The sequence below is a fragment of the Pongo abelii genome, chromosome 2 (assembly GCF_028885655.2).
Source record: "Pongo abelii isolate AG06213 chromosome 2, NHGRI_mPonAbe1-v2.0_pri, whole genome shotgun sequence".
Classification (NCBI taxonomy): Eukaryota; Metazoa; Chordata; class Mammalia; order Primates; family Hominidae; genus Pongo; species Pongo abelii.
In genome coordinates, this window is record NC_085928.1 from 203,282,069 (window position 1) to 203,302,505 (window position 20,437).

A 20,437-nucleotide genomic window follows, 5' to 3' on the forward strand; every position below is an offset into this window, starting at 1 on the left:
CCCACACTTAGGAAGGTTTTCGCAATTGCAGTAGATTCTCATTTAATGTTCATAGGTTCTTGGAAACTGCAACTTTAAGCAAAATGATTTATAGCAGGTTTTTGAATAACATCATTTTACTCAATGTCATTTCATTATGTTGATGAGAAAAAATTCCTTTCATTATATGTTGTTTTGCTTTAAGTCAGTTTCCAAGGATCTATCATTGACATTACATGAGGACTTGCTATATTTCTTTGAATATATTTTCTGTCCCTTTCTCTCTTCCCTTTCTTGTACAACAATAATTCACATATTCTGTTTAATGCTGTCCACTAAGGTTGTTAGGTTGTTTCACTCTTTTTCATTCTTTTTTCTTTTCAGTCCTCAAATTATGATTTACCAATGACCTGTATTCAAGTTTGCTAATTATTACTTCTGCTTGATTTATTCTACTGTTGAACCTCCTTATTGGTTTTTTCAGTTCAGTTTTATTATTATTCAGCTTGATTGTTTGTTTGGTACTTTTTAATATTTTCTGTCTCATTGTTGAAGTTCTCAGTTTTTTCATGCATTGCTTTCCCTACCTCAATAAGCATTGTTATGACTGCCCTTTTGAATTCCCTGTCAGATAAATCACATATTTACATTTCATTAGAGTCACTTTCTGGAGATTTAATTTATCTTGTTCTTTTATTTGGAACATATTTCTATGTTTCTTCATTTTCCTCCATTCCCTATTTTGTTTTCTGCACATTAGATAAAAGAACCACCGTTCTCAGTCTTGCTAGACTGGTCTTGTGTAGGAGATGTACCTTTCCAATCAGCCCCATCAAAGATTGTTAGAATCCACTCACCTCTCTGTGCTTGTAAAATCTGCTATTTTTTATTCTTAGTGTCCCCCCCTCCGCCAACCCAAATTAAAGAGTTTCAAGTCATTGCCTTGAGAGAGGTGGGATAGAAGCCAGTCCCTTGAAATGAAGCTGGAGAGACTGAGGTGTTAGTTGTATGTTCCAGTTTCTTTTTTCTTTGCAGAGAAGCTTAGAGCAGAGTTTAATCTCTCACTCATTCTGCCCTATACCAAGGAGAATGTCTGAGGCAGATGCCTATACTCTTGATAGACTGCTCACATTGGACCTGGAGAGATTGCTACTGAACATTTTCAAGTTAAAAAGCCACGTTTTTGTTCTTTGTTGTCTACGAGACTCAAAAGTGAAGAACTCTGTCAACTCCCAGACTAGGAGCCTGTCTCTTGGGTGAAGGCTATAAAAGTTAGAGCACTCCGTGTGTGCAGAAACTACTTCCAGAGAAAGTCTGCAGATCTGGATTTCTTGCTGGCACAAGCCAGAGAAAAAGGTGTAGGGGGAGTGACCACTCTCCTGTCTGAACAAGCAGAAATCTCATACCCTCCTGGCAGGGAGAAACTTCTGGTCTAGAGTTACTACTAAAGCAAGCCGTAGGGGAAGGTGCAAGGAGTGCCCACTTTCCCTTTCAGACATGAAGAAGCCCCTGCCCCGCCCCATCCCCCCCACCCCCCCGCCCTATACCCCCACTCCCCAGCCTTTTTCCAATTGGAGATTAAAGGAGTTTATTTCCAGAGCAAGTCAGGGGAAAAGGTTTGGGAGTGCCATCCCTCCCATTCTTGCTGGCAGAGGTCTCCAGTTTCTTTCAACAGAGAGATCACTGGGCTGGACTGTTGCTGGAGCAAGCAGGGGAAAGAAGTGCAGTGAGTGCCTATCTCCTGTTCAAGCAAGAAGTCTCAGATCTTTCTTGCGGGTGGAGTCTTCTAGTCTGGAGTTATCACAGAAGCAAGCTAGGGAAAAAGATACAGGAATCCCCTTTTTGCTTCTCAGGCATGGAGAGATCCCCCAGCTTCACTCTCACGAGAGATTGCAGAAATTTATCTCAGGAGCAAACCAGGCAAGAAAGCATGTTCTTGCTGGCAGAGGCCTCCAACCTCTTTCCCTTGAGAAATTGTAGGGCTGGAATTGTCACTAGAACAAACTAAGGAAGAAGGTGAGAATGTTGTCCTTGTTTAGGCTTGAAGAGGTTTATTCTTTATTTGCTGTATAGGCTCCCAGATACTGGTGTATTAGAGACCAGAACCATATTGAACTGCTGGAAAAGAATATAGCCAAACCCTTTCCAGGGAGAGATTGGAAGCTGGGCTGATCCTGGGCACTACAGCAGCTGACAGAGCTTGCAAGGTTTGAAACCTGCCTTTGTTTTTTGTGCTTGAGGGAAATCCTCCAATGCCTTTTCCGTACTATTTTTCAGACACAGTGATTTAAGTGCCAAACCCTTTTAAAGGGATGGTAAAAGTTGAACATTAGGTGTATGACACAAGCCCCTCACTCCTTGGGACCATGCTAGGAGTTGGGGTTTCCTTCCTGATTATAAGGCTCTGTGCATAGGGTAGGGTCTGTACATGAGTGTATCTCCACTTTTCCTACCAATTTTGATGTGGATATTTTCTTTTTTGTCTAGTGGGTAGGAGTCTTTCAGCTGGATTCTGCATTTCTTTTGGAGAGAATTGATCTGTGTGTAAGTGTTTCCTTAGTGTGTTTGTAGAAGGGATACTTAGGGAGCCTCCTATTACACCATTTTGCTGAGTTCCCCTTATTGTGGTTTTAATTTTGCATTTTCCTAATGACTAATGGCTTCCTTGACATCTATGTATTTTCTTTGGTGAAATTAGTCTGTTTGCATTACTATAAAGGAATATTTGAGACTGCGTAATTTATAAGGAAAAGAGATTTAATTGGTTCACAGCTCCACAGAGCGTACAGGATGCATGGTGCTGGTATCTGCTTCTGGTGAGGGCCTCAGGAAGCTTACAATCATGGTGGAATGCAATGGGGGACCAGGTGTACTCGATGAGAATGGGAACAAGGGGCGGTGGGAGGCACTACACTCTTTTAAACAACCAGCTCTCTTGTGAACTCAGTCATCACCAAGGGGTCGGCATTAGCCATTCATGAGGGATCCACTGCCATGATCCGCATGCCTCCCACCAGACCCCACCTCCAACACTGGGGATTACATTTCAACATGATATTTGGCAGTGATAAATATCCAAACCATATAACCTACATTCTAATTGTATTGTTTGCTTTTTTATTGTTGAGTTTGAGGAGTCCTTTATATGTTCTAGATACTAGTCCTTTCACAGATATGTGGTTTGCAAATATTTTCGCCCACTCTGTAGTCTGTCTTTTCATCTTAACAGGATCTTTTTTAGTACAAAAGTTTTTAATCTTAAGGACAATCAATTTGCCAATTTTTCCTGGTAAGGATCATACTTTTGGTATCAAGTCTGGGAACTCTTTGTCTACCCTAGACCCTAAAAATTTTTCTGCTGTGTTTTTCTCTGTATTTTATAGTTTTACATTTAAGTCTGTTATCCATTTTGAAATAATTTTTGTATGAGGTATGAAATTTAGGTCAAGGTTTGTTTATTTGTTTGCCTATGGATGTCTAATTGTTTCAGCACCAATTGTCAAAAAACTTTTATATAATAGTGTATGACCTTGACCAGTTAAACTACCTGCCTGGTTTTGTTTCCTTTGTCTAAAAATGAGGAGATTGGACTAGGACTAGATGGGTATCATTTAAGCTGCATTCCTGGAAGTTCTGGGGTCCCAGGAAGCCCCAGTAGGAGCAGCAATGTGGGTGAGCGGTGAGTAGGGCTCTCATGTTGTCCCTGACTTCATTCAGGGCAGTGCTGCTTTTTAGGTTTTATATTTTCATGGTTCTATTTGATATGTGTTTTGACATGGTACCCACTGCTGTAAACAAGTTTGGAGACCATTAGATTAGATAATATCTGAAGTACCTTTCTGTATTCCATTGCTATGATTCTAAGTGTTCAGTATCATAACTCACTTTTTATGTTGCATATTAACCTTCAGATTCCTCTGTTAGTTTCTTGAGGGGTTACTCTTATGAAATCTTATTTCTCTTTATAAATATGGTAGACTTTATGAAATCGATTAACTTAACAGTTTATGAATCAATTTATATGTCGAATTGAAAATTTGTTAAATATATTAGAATTTTATAGTTAAATCATTTATTTATTATCATGCCTGGAAGAGAGCATAAGGAACTAAAATCCTACATAAACCATGTACCAATCTCAGTGTCTCTCGTATCATCCACCTGTCTGGCTCTTGCCAATTCACAGAGCATTTGCAACAGTTTTTTATCAGCTCCCAAAGGGTTACTTGCAACAGCTTTTTACCAGCTCCCTAACGGTTACTTGCAACAGCTTTTTGAGATAAACAAAATCAGGCTTATATGCTCATACCTATTTTCAACATGAGGAGACAGACTAAGTTCCAGTGACCTGCCCAAAGTTACAGAACTAACAAGTATCAAGTAGATGACTAAGAGAAGAGCTCACATCATTAACACCTAGTCATTTTTCCTTTATGTTTTATATATTAGGGTTTCAGTGGGTATTTTCCAAAAGTTATATTTGTTACTTTAGCTTTTTATCTATGAAGTGGGATGATAACATAACACACTCAAATAGTTGCATGTTTTTTCTTTTTTTCAATTAAATAGGGTTGAGATAGTGCATTTGAAAAAAATTGCACTAGAAAGTGCTCCCCGTTCAAATGGTGGTTATTATTTTATACTTTGGCTGCATCTCGGAATCATAGCAGGCAGCTTCGTGTGTTTGCTGATTCCTATTCATGGGAAATGTGTTTGTTTATATCACAGTGTATTATCTATTTTTCCTTTTAATACCCATGTGGCCAAATTATGAACTGCCATATTAATAAGATGCAAACATATTTGAGGGGGTGGTTAGACTTAATCGTTTTCATAAAGTTGTTTTAATAGTTATTTTTCAACAGATGGACAGCTTACATTTGGCCACATTTCTGTGACAGTGTGATGATAGAACTTTTCAACAGATGGCATACAAACACTTGGGAAAACACCCTTCTAATATTAATTGTTATAAAAAAGACTTTTAGAGTACCAGAAAAATGATAGTCTATATTCCCAAGTCCTTAGTCTCTGCTATTATAATTATAATTTAGATGATTTGGAAGTTTCTATTTCTGGCACTTGGATTTGTTTTGTAAATGAGCATATATATCTGCATTAGAGTGAAATGATGAGGAACACCCTGTTGTCAATTAGAGATTCAACATAGATACAGCATTTAAATCCTCCTTTGTTTGTTGATAGATGTACATAATCTCCTCTTGCTGAGTCATTCTACTTCTATTCCATACATAGAAAATGTAACCTTTCATAAGAATCAACTGTCAGATACTTATGTGTTCTTTCTAAAAAGTATTGACTTAAAAAAAATTACCAAACTTAGAATTTCAAACATGTGCATCAATGTGATGAACTCTCCAAGTTGTCCTGCGTCTGCTGTTGGCCACCTAGCATGGCTTCTGGAACCAGTGCGTGAGGAATCTGACCACAAGTGGGGCAGGAAGGAGAGTTGTGAAAATCTGTGATGGCATTTATGATTGTTACAATGACAAAGGGCACTTACTATATTTAGTGGGTGCGAGCCAGAGTACCTATACATGCTACGCTACGCAGTATAGTTTTAAACAAGAAAGAAATATTCCATGTCCTACATTAATTTGAACATCTGGCTGGACATCCATCTGAGTCTGGAACCCAACTTTGCTTAAATGAAATGACAGAGTAGGTTTTGTAATACATGGTATTTTTGCAGAGTTTTAGTACTCACAAAATATTAAATGTTAGCATCCACCCCTACCTCTGCTTCTTGATTTTACTATACTGCTGTATAAAAGGTTGAAAGACTTCTGATCTGATTTTATTGCTCCTGAATTCTGACTTTTTCATGCTAAATAAGTGCAAGCATATAAACCCTTTTTTATATCCTTTAGTATAGTCATAGACTAAACATTTACTTAGTAAACAGATATTATAAATTTACTTTCCTATTTCCCCTTTTTATCCTAAATAGACCATTTTTTAATATTTAATCCTCGATATTTTTAAAATCTGTGTAAGTTATATTATCCAGGGATTTCTAGATTTAAAGAGAAAATTACAGAATGCTTGTTATTGTAAAGGGGCTCTGAAATTGATTGGGATGAGAAGCATTACTATAGAAAATTAAGTAATACAAGACAAATTATTTCTCTACTTGTCCCCTTGTGCACACATAATTAAGTGTTGGAATCATTCAAAGAAAAGGACAGGGTCGTGATTCTAAGTCTTTAATATAAAATGCAGTCTCAATAAATTGTGTATCATTCTGCTTTTATGGATGTCTTAAACTGATTTTCTTTTGGCAAGTTGTATGAGCTAGCTCTTCTTTGTATTTGTCATTGCAGATGGCGTTTAATGATTGCTTCAGTTTGAACTACCCTGGCAACCCCTGCCCAGGGGACTTGATTGAAGTGTTCCGTCCTGGCTATCAGCACTGGGCCCTGTACTTGGGTGATGGTTACGTTATCAACATAGCGCCTGTAGGTGAGGTTTATTTCCAGTGGCTCCTGGGAGCAAATTTTTAGCGTTCTTGTTACAGGAAGGAATCATGGGTGAAATAATAAAACAAAATCGAAATAAAATATAGAAAGCAGATAAATCCAACTAATCTAGGTTTAGAGAAGGGTATTATAAAACCAAAGCAGCGTTGAAGAAATCTCAAAGGCCGATTCACATGAAATTTTAAAACCTCTGGATTTAAAAAATCACAGTTAAAAAGTAAATAACCAGCTGGGGAAAATATTTGCCACAAACATGGCAAGGTTCATTGTCTTTATGTATCACACAAATAGGTTATTTCAATTTATTCAGCACCTATTTATAGATCACCTAGTATGTTCTCAATGCTATTCTAAGTGCTGGGGGTATACAGATGTCTCCCTGCATGGTGGAGTTTACATTTTAGTAAGCGGGGACAGACCATGAGCAAGTTACAGAAAAGTTAAAATTGTGATAAGTGATACTGAAAAAATAAGAAGGTAGGATGAGAAGTGCTGAGGGCAGAAGGTGGTGGGTGGAGATGCTGTGATTTTAAATGAAGTGGTCAGGAAAATTTCTTAAGTGACATTTGAGGAAAAACGTAAAAGAGGTAAAGAAACTGGTCAGATGCTATCTGGAGAAATAGTATTCCAGGTCAAGGGGACAGCAGACACTAAAACCTCAACAAACAAATGGATAAAGAATTAGGAACAGTTTGTAAAAGAAGAAAAGCAAAAGCTAATACACCTTTTGAAAAAATTTCAACTTTCTGGCCTAGGAATTGTAAAATAAACCAATAGAATATTTCATACCTATCTCATTAGCAAAGGTTAAAAAGTGATAACGATCAGTGTTGATAAGAATATAGTGAAATGAACATAAAGGTATTGTTGATGGTAATATAAATTGATAAGGACTAGGACCTTAAAAGGGTTCATATTCTCTGACCCTGTAATTGTACTTCTAGGAATCTATTCTGGGGAAATATTTAGAGATGTAGACAAGCATTTCTGTATAAGGTTATTCACGTCTGTGTCATTTATAATGGTTAAAGTAGACAATGGCATATTTTCAATATGGGAATGATTAAATGAATTAAGATTTAGCCACATAATGTTAGTTATCTAATATTCTTTATTGAGGAATCTTCATTGCTTCATGGAGGGAAACTGCAGAAAGAGCAGAGGTGGTGCTGGCCTCAGAGATGCCTATATCTAGGGGTTTAACCACTATTTAGACTCTCTGTCACACATCTGCATTTTTTTCTATATGCTGTCTTCATTTTCCCAGACTATGTCTCTTTAAAAAACTAAAATGATGACCATAAGCAGCTTTAGGTTCTGACTCTTAGGTTCTTTTGACCCAACACGAAAGAGCTAACTGTAACTACCTGTTACAGTTAAAGAATCATGGAGATAGACTCCAATCGCTCCAGTGTGAGCCCCATGTTCATCGCTGGACTATCACTGTGCCCAAGAGAATGGAATACTGTGATTGGCTCAGACACAATTGTTTCCAGGAATAAATAGGCAGTGGTGGGATTTGGTGCTGGATGAATATAAATAACAGCAACCGTAACAGCTGTTAAAAGTCTTATATCTGGACATGTTTTATTGCAGGGAAGATGGTCTTAGTATGATATTTATTTGAAAAAGATTAACCACATGCTTAGTCATAAAGCAAGTCTGAATAACGTCAAAAAACTGAAATCATACTAAGCACACTCTTGAACCACAGTGCAATAAAAACAGAAATGAATACAAAGAAGATTTCTCAAAACTATACAAAAACATGGAAATTAAACAGCTTGGTCCTCAATATCGATGTGTGATGTTTAATATCTAGTGTCAACATGATTGGATTGAAGGATGCAAAGTATTGTTCCTGGGTGTGTCTGTGAGGGTGTTGCCAAAGGAGACTAACATTTAAGTCAGTGGGCTAGGAGAGGCAGATCCACCCTCAATCTGGGTGGGCACCATCTAATCAGCTGCCAGTGAGGCTAGGATAAAAGCAGGCAGAGGAACGTGGAAAAATTACACTGGCTCAGTCTTCTGGCCTCCATCTTTCTCCCATGCTGGATGCTTCCTGCCCTTGAACATCCGACTCCAAGTTCTTCAGCTTTTGGACTCTTGGACCTACACCAGTGGTTTGCCAGAGGCTCTCAGGCCTTTTGGCCACAGACTGAAGGCTTCACTGTCGGCTTACCTACTTTTGAGGTTTTGGGACTCGGACTGGCTTCCTTGCTCCTCCACTTGCAGATGGCCTATTGTGGGACTTCACCTTGTGATCGTGTGAGTCAATACTCCTTAATAAACTCCCTTTCATATATACATCTATCCTATTAGTCCTGCCTCTCTGGAGAACCCTGAAGAATACAGGTGGAAAATGAAATGAGGGCAGAAATCAAAAAGTTATTTGAAATTAATGAAAATAGAGACACAGCTTAACAAAATATTTAGGATGCGCCTAAATCAATGTTAAGAGGAAAGTTTATAGCACTAAACACTGTCATTAAGAAGTTAGAAGGAGCTCAGATTAACAACCTAATATTGCACATGGTGGAACTAGGAAAAAAAGAACAGACCAACCCCAAGGTAGCAGGACAAAATAAATCTAAAATTAGAGAAAAACTGAAAGAAATAGAGATACAAAAATCCATACAAAATTAATGAAACAAGGAATTTGTTTTTTGAAAGGATAAACAGGATTGATAGATTGCTATCTAAATTAACAAAGGAAAAAAGATCCAAAGAAGATCAGAAATGACAAAGATGACATTATAACCAGTCCTACAGAAATACAGAAGGTCGCTAGAGACTATTATGAACACCTCTATACACACAATTTAGAAAATTTAGAGGAAATGGACAAATTTTGAAACATACAACCTTTCAACATTGAACCAGGAGAAAAGTGAAAACCTGAACAGACCAATAACAAGTTCCAAAATTGAATCAGTAACAGTAATAATAATAAAACTACCAACCGAAAAAAGCCCTGGAGCAGATGGATTCACAGCCAAATTCCAGGAGGTGTACAAAGAACTGGTACCAATCCTACTGAAACTACTCCAAGAACTCAAGGAGGAGGGGCTCCTTCCTAACTCATTCTATGAAACTAGCATCATCCTGATACCAAAATCAGAGAGACACACAAAAAAAGAAAACTTCAGGCCAATATTCCTGATGAATATAGGTGCAAAAATCCTCAACAAAAGACCAGCAAACCAAATTTGGCAGCACATCAAAAAGTTAATTCATAATCAAGAAGGCTTTATTCCTGAGATACAAGATTGGTTCAACATACACAAATCAATAAATATGATTCACCGCATAAACCGAGTGAAAACCAAAAACCATATGATCATCTCAATAGATGCAGAAAAAGCCTTTGATTAAACACAACATCCCTTTAAAAACCCTGAAGAGAATAGGCATTGAAGGAACATACCTCAAAATAATGAATCATTTATGAGACACCCACAGCCAACATCATAGTAAATGGGCCATTCCTCTTCAGAACTGAAGCAAGATAATGGTGTTCACTCTCACTATTCCTGTTCAACATAGTACTGGAAGTTCTAGCCAGAGCAGTGAGGCAAGAGAAAGAAATAAAAGGCATCCAAATAGGAAAAGAATAAGTCAAATTACCTCTTTTTGCTGAATATTTGATTCTGTACCTAGAAAGCCCTACAGACTCCACCAGAAGCCTCCTGGAACTGATAAACAACTTCAGTAAAGTTTCAGGATACAAAATCAGTGTACAAAAATCAGTAGCATTTTTATACACCAGTAACATTCTAGCTGAGAGCCAAATTAAAGACACAATTCATTTACAATAGCCACAAATAAATAAAATACCTAGGAATACATCCAACCAAGAAGGTGAAAGATCCCTACAAGGAGAACTATAAAACACTGCTAAAAGAAATCAGAGATGAGACAAATAAATGGAAAAATATTCCATGCTCACGGATTGGAAGAAATAATATTAAAATGTTCATATTGCCCAAAGCAATCTATAGATTCAACACATTTCTATCAAGCTACCAAAGCCATTCTTCACAGAATTAGAAAAAATATTCTAAAATTTATATGGAACCAAAAAAGAGCCCGAGTAGCAAAAACTAAAAAAAAGCTGGAGGCACGTTACCCAACTTCAAACTCTACTAGAAGGCTGTAGTAACCAAAACATCGTAGTACTGGTACAAAAACAGACACACAGACCAAGGGAACAGAAGAGAGAACCCAGAAATAAAGCCAAGCACCTAAAACCATCTGATCTTCAACAAATTCAACAAAAATAAGCAATGGGGAAAGGTCTTCCTATTCAATAAATGGTGCTGGAATAACTGGCTAGCCATATGCATAAGAAAAAAAAATTGTACCCCTACCTTTCACTATGTACAAAAATTTACTCAAGATGGACTAAAAGTTTAAATGAAGAACTCAAACTATAAAAGTCCCAGAAGAAAACCTAGGAAACACCCTTCTTGACCTCAGCTTTGGCAAATAATTTATGTCTAAGTCTCCAAAATGAATTGCAACAAAAACAAAAATGACGAGTGAGACCTAAGGAAACAAAAGAGCTTCTACACAGCAAAAGAAATCATCAACAGAGTAAATAGTCTACAGAATGGGAGAAAATATTCATAAACTGTGCATCTGACAAAAGTCTAGTGTCCAGAATGTACAAGGAATTTAAATTAATCAACATGTAAAAAATAATCTAATTAAAAAATGGGCAAAGACAGGAACAGACACTTCTGAAAAGAAGACATTCAGGCAACCAACAAACCTATGAAACAATGCTCATCATCACTAATCATCGTAGAAATGCAAATCAAAACCACAATGAGATACCATCTCACATCAGTCAGAATGGTGATTATTAAACAGTCAAAAAAAACAGTTGCTGGTGATGTTGGAGAGACAATGAAATGTTTATACACTGTTGGTGGGAATGTAAATTAGTTCAGCCACTGTGGAAAGCAGATTGGAGATTTATCAAAGAGCTTAAAAGAGAACTACCATTTGATCCAGCAATCCTATTACTGGGTATATATCCAAAGGAAAATAAATTATTCTACCAAGAAGACACATGTGCTTGAATGTTCATCACAGCATTATTTGCATAGGAAGGACATAGAATCAGTCTTATTCAAAATATTAGTAGCAGTTACTTCTGGGTGGTGGGATAATGGGTGATTCCTGTATACATTTATATGCTTTGTTTTTCTGTGTTTTATAAATGTTTAAAAATGAGCACAAATTAATTTATTAACAAAAAGCGTATGCAGACCAGGCGTGGTGGCTCACGCCTGTAATCCAGTACTTTGGCAGGCCAAGGCAGGCAGATCAGTTGAGGTCAGGAGTTCAAGACCAGCCTGGCCATCATGACGAAACCCTGTCTCTACAAAAAATACAAAAATTAGCCAGGTGTGGTGTCAGGCACCTGCAATCCTAGCTACTCAGGAGGCTGAGGCAGGAGAATCACTTGAGCCTGGGAGGTGGAGGTTGCAGTGAGCTGAGATTGTGCCACTACACTCCAGCCTGGGCAACAAAGCAAGACTCCATAAAAAAAAAAAAGTGTATGCAGATAACAAATAGATAACCTGGCGTATTTTCCTCAGGTTATGTTTAAAGAGAAGTATTTATAGACCTAAGTTTTATTATCTTGGGAACTTCTGAGACTTTTTAATGAAGTGGTTTTTTGCAACATTTTAAAGTATTTGCCTCTTGTTTTAGAATATTATAAGTGAAAACGACAAATAAAATGATATTTATGATTTCAGAGCTTCCGGAGTCTAGTGGTTAATACTAAGCAACCCTCTACATCTACATTATCTCTGCAGTTTTCATACCTGGAAAATAATATAAGATTTTCATGCTGTTTTCTTATTTTCATGCCTTAAATTCCATATTATTGTGGTTTGAGCATTCAGCTTTGATCCTGTAGATTGATATTCAATTATATTGTTAACTACTGTGATACATTTTCCAAGCCAGTTTACCCCTCCACATTTTAATTTTCTAATTTTTGCTTGTGGTTATTAAAAATATGTTTAGTAATTCTAACTGGGATATATATGCTCTGAGGACTTGTAATGTGTGAGAACTTGCAATGTGTAAGATGTTCACTGGAACATCTCACATTCTGTGAGAAGGAGGACAGACGGATACTGGAAAATAAGTTTTGCTTTTAGTCATTACTAAAAGAGAAAGTTTCTAAACACTAGTTATGTGGAGACTCTTTTCTCCATGATTGACGTGAACATGGCCAAGCATAGCAGTTGTGGGCAGTTTGACAAGGACTGGAGCCTGGCTTTAGACCTGTACCCTGAGGAATCATCTGTCCAACCTCAAGTACTGACATTGTCAGGCCAAAGATACAGTAGTTCCTGGCAGACTAGGCAAATGCTTATGAGCAGAGGCAGCCAAGGTGGAGTTGTAGGGCATGGGGCATTGTCGTAAGTGGGTAGGTCACTGCCTGGGGCCGTGTCTGGTAGACAGTGCCTACCAAGTTAGCTTCAGGCTCAGGACTTAGGGGGCTTTTTTTTTTTTTTTTTTTTTTTTTTTGGCCAAAGGACCTGGCAGGAAAAAAGCAGGGTCCCAGCCTGACTTCAGCCATCCTATCACAGGACTGAGGTACCATGCAGGTTTCAGAATAGGAAATTGGACCCCAAATTGATGCCTAGTTGAAAAACAAGTTTCAGACGCTTAGGGAGCTTAGACACTAGGATGAACCTACTAATAACAGTGTACTCTACAGTATTAATTTGGAAGGGTTCAGATGCTGAGCAAAAAACTGCTTTATAGAAAAATTGGACAGTAATCTTATCTGTATCTATGTTAGACACACATACCAACATCTCTAATAATATAATACCAATCTACAGAGAATTTCTTTCCCAAGGATGAGTAGAGTATTCTCATCCAATTTGTTCTATGGGAACATCATACATTTTCAAAAAGTTTTTCTTACATTCTCACTCATGCAATAGTGAGTAAGTGTTACTGCTAAGTTATAGAATAACTGCTTAAGGCTGATGAGATTAAATGACTTTGGTTTGATAATAAGTTAGGAACAGGGCTAGGTTTAGACATGCCAGCATTTCCAAAGTCTTTAGATGGCATTAGAGTTCACTGGACTGGGTCACTATACCTTACTAACCAGAATTCTCCTTTATAGATGGCATTCCTGCGTCCTTTACAAGCGCCAAGTCTGTATTCAGCAGTAAGGCCCTGGTGAAAATGCAGCTCTTGAAGGATGTTGTGGGAAATGACACATACAGAATAAACAATAAATACGATGAAACATACCCCCCTCTCCCTGTGGAAGAAATCATAAAGCGGTCAGAGTTTGTAATTGGACAGGAGGTAGCCTATAACTTACTTATCAACAACTGTGAACATTTTGTGACATTGCTTCGCTATGGAGAAGGAGTTTCGGAGCAGGTAAGTTTTCTTTAGGAGATATTCTTACATTGAGAAAAGAATAACTATTGGCTATGATAAGGTTCCCAGGCCTCAAACCAAATGAAAAGAACCAGAAAATATGAGAATACTGAAGGATAGAGAATGGAGTTGAGTTGTCCAAGGTCCTGCAACAAGTTAATAACCAAACTGAGACTAAAACATGAATATTGTGAATTTTGAGCTAGAAGGGACTTGAAGTAGAATCAAGACCATAGCATTCTGTCAATCTTACTGCCTTTAGTCTTTCTTTTTTTCCTGTTACTTCACCATACAGCAGTCTCAAATCAGTGATCTCATATACTGAAAAGAATATGCTAGAAAGGATGTTGAATTTTTTGAATGGGAGTTTATTTACCAATATCACAGATGGTTGTTCTTAAATTATTTTTCATTGGTGGACAGAGGCTAACTAATGACATATCTTAGTGGGCTTGTGAATGTTTTCTCTTTCCTCGCAATTGCTAATTTCAATGAAATTTTGTGCCTTTAAGTAGATCCTTTGATTCACTGAGCTTTTGCATGACTTTTGATAGATTAATTGACTTTATTTTTAAAGTACTTTACAATTTTTGTCAGTTACTACCATTGTTTTGTAGTACGACAAATTTCTAGCTAACAGCATGTTCGTCTTTTCCCTACCTGTTGTCCTGTTGTCCCACCAGTCCAGTAAACTAAAAATGAATATTAAGGTGATAAAAGATAATGGATATATAAAACTATTATCAAAAGAAAGTCCTCTTCATCCAAAATACATATAAAAGTGTTCATTTAAAATATTAAAATATGAAAAATAATTTAATAGATTAAACTCCAGGGAGTTGTTACCTATGAAAACTTTTTAAAAGGCAACTAAAAATTTGAAGGATAATACCATAATATTTTAATAATTCACATTTATTGAAGACTTCCAGTATTTTGAAATGGTGGATCAGTTATACATTTCTATCCTAAGTAAGAAATGAGGTTATAATTCTTCTCACAAAAGCTTGGAAAAATGGCAGCTATAAGAGGGCTAGCAAAGCCTCATGTTATCCAAACCCTGCACCTCTTGAGCCTAATTTTTCAAAATCCTACTTATCCTGCCCTATACCCAAGATTCAAATTTATTGTGGTTTTGATTTGCATTTTCCTGATGGCGAATGATGTTGGGCATCAATTTATGTGCTTATTGGCCATTCGCATATCACCTTTGGAGAAATGCCTATTAAGATTATTTGCCCGTTTTTTTTTGTTGTTGTTGTTTGTTTCTTTCTGTTTTTTTTTTTTTTAGATGGAGCCTTGCTCTGTTGTCCAGGCTGGAGTGCAGTGGCATGATCTCAGCTCACTGAAACCTCTGCCTCCTGCGTTCAGGCTATTCTCCTGCCTCAGCCTTCCGAGTAGCTGGGATTACAGGCATCTGCCACCATGCCTAGCTAATTTTTTGTATTTTTAGTAGAGACTATGTTGGCTAGGCTAGTCTCATGTTGGCCAGGCTGGTCTCAAACTCCTGACCTCATGATCCACCTGCCTTGGTCTCCCAAAGTGCTGGGATTACAGGCGTGAGCCACCCTGCCCAGCTGTTTGCCCGTTTTTAAATTGGATTATTTGCCTTTTTATTGTTCAGTAGTAAGTTTTCTTTATGTACTCTGGATACTGGACCCTTTTCAGATGTGTATCTAGAATACATATTTTTCATCAGGGAAATGCAAATCAAAGCCACAATGAGATTTCACTTCACACCCAATAGGATTGCTATAATACGAAAGATGGGAAGTGTTGGCAAGGAAATGAAGAAATTGGAACTCTCGTGCCCTTTTGGTAGGCATGTAAAATGATATAACTGCTTTGGAAACCAGTCTGGCAATTCCTCTAAAATTAAATGTAGAATTACTATATGACTCAGCTATTCTAATCCTAGGTATATATCCAAGATAAATGAAACATGTGTCCACATGGAAACCTGCACATAAATGTTTATAGCAGCATCAGTTCTAATAGTCAAAATGTAGAAATAACTCAAATATCCATCTAATGGGCAATGGTTAGACAAAATGGGGTATATCCATACAATGTAATATCTTTCAATAATAAAAAGAAATGAAGTACTCATACATGCTACAGTATGGACCTTGAAAACATTATGCCAAGTTTCCTACTTAGCCAATCACAGGAGACTACATATTATATTATTTCATCAATATGAGATGCCTAGAATAGGGAAATCTATAGAGACAGTAAATAAATTAGTGGTTGCCTGGGGCTGAGGGGGTTGAGGCAAATGAGGGGAGACTGCTAAAGGGTAAGAGGTATCTTTTTGGAATGATGAAAAGTTTCAAAATTGGGATTGTTGCACAAGTCTATGAATATACTAAAAAACATTGAACTACATTATTTCAGTGGGTAAATATACGGTATGCTAATTAGATCTCAAAATTTTTTTTTAAATAAAAGGGTTTGGGAAAATGGGAGATAGAACATAATGAAAGGATATATTTGTTTTCATTAGGAAATAATCGGAAATTAATTCTCATTAGGAAATGTATTAACATAATGAATGTTCTGCTCACATGTAACAGTAAATTGCTTTTGAGCTAGAACATAGAGAGTACACACAAATTCCTGCTCACTTTTGCGTTGAAAATTAGTGGTGTAGATAGGAAATAGGTTCCATTCCTCTTCTTCTTTGTTAATGACAAAAGTTGTTCACTGCACTAACCAAGCAATTTTTATTGGTTTACTTATTTTATTTTTGGAAATGAGGAGATGTTAGTCAAAGGGTAGAAAATTTCAGTTATGCAAGACAAATAAGTTCTGGAGATGTGCTGTACAATGTAGGGCCTATGATTAATGATACTATGTTGCCTACTTTAAAATTTGCTAAGAGGTTAGATCTTATGTTAAGTATTCTTAGCACAAACCAACAAAGGGAGTGGGCGGAAACTTTTGGAGGTGATGGATAAGTTTATGGCATTGATTGTGATGATAGTTTCATGGTGGAGGTGATGGATAAGTTCATGGCATTGATTGTAATGATGGTTTCATGGTGGAGGTGATGGATAAGTTTATAGCATTGATTGTAATGATGGTTTCATGGGGGTATACTTATCTCCAGATACATCAAGTTGAACGCATTAAATATCTACAGCTTTTTGCATGTCAGTCAGTCTTCAGTAAAGTGGTTACAAATAAGCAATATTTTTTTAAATGTTAAATAAAAAGAGATTAGAGCCATCTTCTTACTTGACTATAACTTGCAATCCATCATCATTTCACCTTTCACATCTAGACCCAAGACCCATGAAAAATTAATTTTTCTTCAACAAATAGTAAGAACCTGTCTCTGGCAGGTTCTGATGAAGATGATGCAGTGACAGCCTTAAGAGTCTACCTAAGCTTTGGTGTTCACAGACGTCAGTGAGAACCCCATCATCACCATTATTAGTAGAGTGTCCTTGGACCCACTGTTTATCAGTCTTCTAATCAACACAGGTCATTTGAAAGATTATGGAGATATTTGAGGTCTCTCAGCATACTGTATTATGTATTATCCATCCCAATAAATAGCATGCCCATGGTGGATATTACTTTTCATAATAGTATCCGGGAATTTTATAGATCTTTGTTAGCATAGTCAATAAAATCTTTATCTAGCAGCAACTGGATTATATATTACTATCAATAACTAATAGTATTACTACTAATAATAGCTAATATGAGATTAGTTTTTTGAATCCCTTTAAGCTTAGGGCCCTTGAGCTTAGAAATGTTTTCTTGGGGAATGGCTATGTATTTCCCAAGTTTAAAAACTAGTAATGCACAAAAAAGGTGAGAAGGGTAGGATTATGATTTCATCTTTTTTTCTTCTTTGTGCTTTTCTGTATTTGAAAACAAATAATAGATTCAATTTTCTAGAGCAGTTTTTAGCTTCATAGCAAAATTGAGCTGAAAGTATAGAACTCTCTCCTCCTTCCCCACCCAGTATAGCCATCTCCTTCATCAATATCTCACATCATTACCATACCATCATGAAAATTGATGAACCAACATTAATACATCATTATCAACGAAAGTCCATAGTTTACATTAGGGTTCGCTGGTTGTGTTATGAATTCTATGGTTTGGACAAATTTAAAATGGCACAGTCCATTATTATAGTATTATAAATAATAATTTTCCTGCCCTAAAACTCCTGTGCTCTACCTATTCATCCTTCCTTCCCTGCAAATCCGTGACAACCATTGATTTTTTTTTTTTTACCATCTCCATAGTTTTCCCATTTGCAGAATATCATGTTGCTGAAATCATGTAGTATGTGGCTTTTTTCAGATTGGCTTCTTTCATGTAATAATATGTATTTAAGGTTTCTTCATGTAATTTTGTGGCTTGATTCCTCATTTCTTTTTAGCACTGAATGATATTCCATTTCCTTGATTTACCACAGCTTATTTATCCATTCACCCACTGAAGGACATCTTGGTTGCTTCCAAGTTTTGGCAGTTATGAATAAAGCCTCTATAAACCTCCATGTGTAGGTTTTTATGTGGACATAAGTATTCAGCTCCTTTGGGTAAGTACCAAGGAGCATGATTGCTAGATCATATGGTTAGAATATTCTTAGTTTTGTAAGACACTGCCAAACTGTCTTCCTGAATGAGTGTATCATTTCACATTTTGCACTCTCAGCAATGAGAGTTCTTGTTGTTCCACATCCTTGCCAGCATTTGATGTTATCAGTATTTTGAATTTTAACCATTTTAATAGGCATCTTGTTTCAGTTTGCAGTTGCCTGTAAACTGAATTACAGGCAATTCATGTAATTTTGAGCATCTTTTTATATGCTTCTTTGCATATCATCTTTGATGATGTATCTCTTGATGATCTTGCCTATTTTTTAATTCAGCTGTTCATTTTCCTATTGTTGAATTTCAAGAGTTCTTTATATATTTTAGATAACACTCCTTTATCAGATTTGTCTTTTACAGTTGTTTTCTCTCAGTTTGTGTCTTATCTTTTGTGTATTTTTCAAAATTTCTAAGAACATATTTTACTCTCATAGACCAAACAAATTATGAAAATGTCTCTATCTTTGTCAAAGATGGCCCACACTCTTCAGTAGGCCTGGACAAGGCAACACATGAACACATCCTGATGGTGCTTCAGTGCATATGACTGCAGCCTTAGGAGGCCTTAGGAAAGAGCATTTTGATAAACCTGCCACACATCTGTGTCCCCGCTACACTGCTGTCTAGACACAGCCACTCCAGGTTCAGCTAATGTTTCATTAGGCCAGGTACAGATCCCCAGAATGAGGCCTTTATTATGGCCCATGGACAGAAAGCCCTCTAAAGGATAAAGAATGCAGAGTTGGATTTGGTGATCTTATAATCCAAAGTAAGCCGTGAAGTAAAAGTTCTTGTTCATGTCGGTTCACCAAGAACATCCTGAGATGTTGTAACCTTGCACGTCACATCCCATTACTCCTAACTCCAATGGATTGTCCCAATTACATGAGATCATTATCTAGAATGAGACTTGAAATAAATGAACATTTGGAATTGGGGAAGCTGTCTTAAAGTGGCACTGCTTAAAGTGGCTTTATGATCATGATGTCTGGCCTGTGTCATATCTAGGGAGTTTGGTTTGAGATCAGGTTGCCCATCCCCCAACGAGGCCTCTTAAATTTGTCAGCTTTCATTGACATCTTGTGTTTCTCGTGGCTGAAAGATACCTAGTCAGTTAGGTCTGCACCTAGCTGGGGCCACACCATCTATAGGATCCTGCCATTTTCCAAGGGCCGTACCCTGCTACCATTTGACACCTCTGTTTAAAGACACTGATTGCACCTTCGTTTTTTTTTTATTGACTACCCCATTTCTCTCTATTAGACCTTCTTGGGATCTCACTCTCTGCTGGAATTGTACTAGGATTGGGCTTGATCCCTGTCTAATTAGTGACTCTTCCCCTTCTTTGGGATTTTATCTTATATCCTGCATCTCCCTGCCTCTTCTCCCCCGCTCCCCCAATATGGCATGTGGGTAGCTCTGTGCTACAGTGAATTCTGATTATCTCCTAGGAAATAGTTTAGGTAAGGATTAATTAAAATATAAATAAAATAGATAAGAAATCAAATAAAATCAAAATTATAAAGTAAAACAGGATTTTTCAGGGTTAGTGCCAAGTTGTTTGCCCTTACCATTCTCCCTGGCATCTGGGGGTTGGAGCAGAGACAGTGGGCCACAATTACAGGCCTAGCCTCTGCCCACCACAGGATGGTGTAGTGGAATGAACACATGCTGCAAACACACGGAGCCAAGACTCCTGTTGTGTCCCTCTTTCCTGGCCCTGGCCCTTGTGCCTGTCCCTAACAGGGAAGCTGCAGTTAGGGAGGTAGCATTGTGTTGCAGTAATACGTGGGTGGCAGGCTCCACGGCGGAAGGCTGTGGTTAGACAGAGGGCATGCTCAAATATGACCTGGGTTAGGCTTTCCAGCTCTTAGACTGGTTCCCCAGAGTCATTTGGGAAAA

General features: G+C 37.3%; 1 protein-coding gene across 6 annotated transcripts in view; it reads left to right on the forward strand.

The window, feature by feature from the left end:
• PLAAT1 (phospholipase A and acyltransferase 1) overlaps nt 1–20,437 on the forward strand; it is a 79,930-nt gene that overhangs the window by 8,839 nt on the left and 50,654 nt on the right. For 5 of the 6 annotated variants that reach the window (XM_054553135.2, XM_002814425.3, XM_054553132.1 and 2 more), the window contains exons 2-3: nt 6,324–6,462; nt 13,648–13,913. In XM_054553135.2, coding sequence (XP_054409110.1) covers nt 6,324–6,462; nt 13,648–13,913 — 405 coding nt within the window. Of the gene's footprint in view, nt 1–6,323; nt 6,463–13,647; nt 13,914–19,008; nt 20,008–20,437 lie in introns of those variants that run through there. The other variant, XM_054553133.2, reaches the window with a different exon arrangement.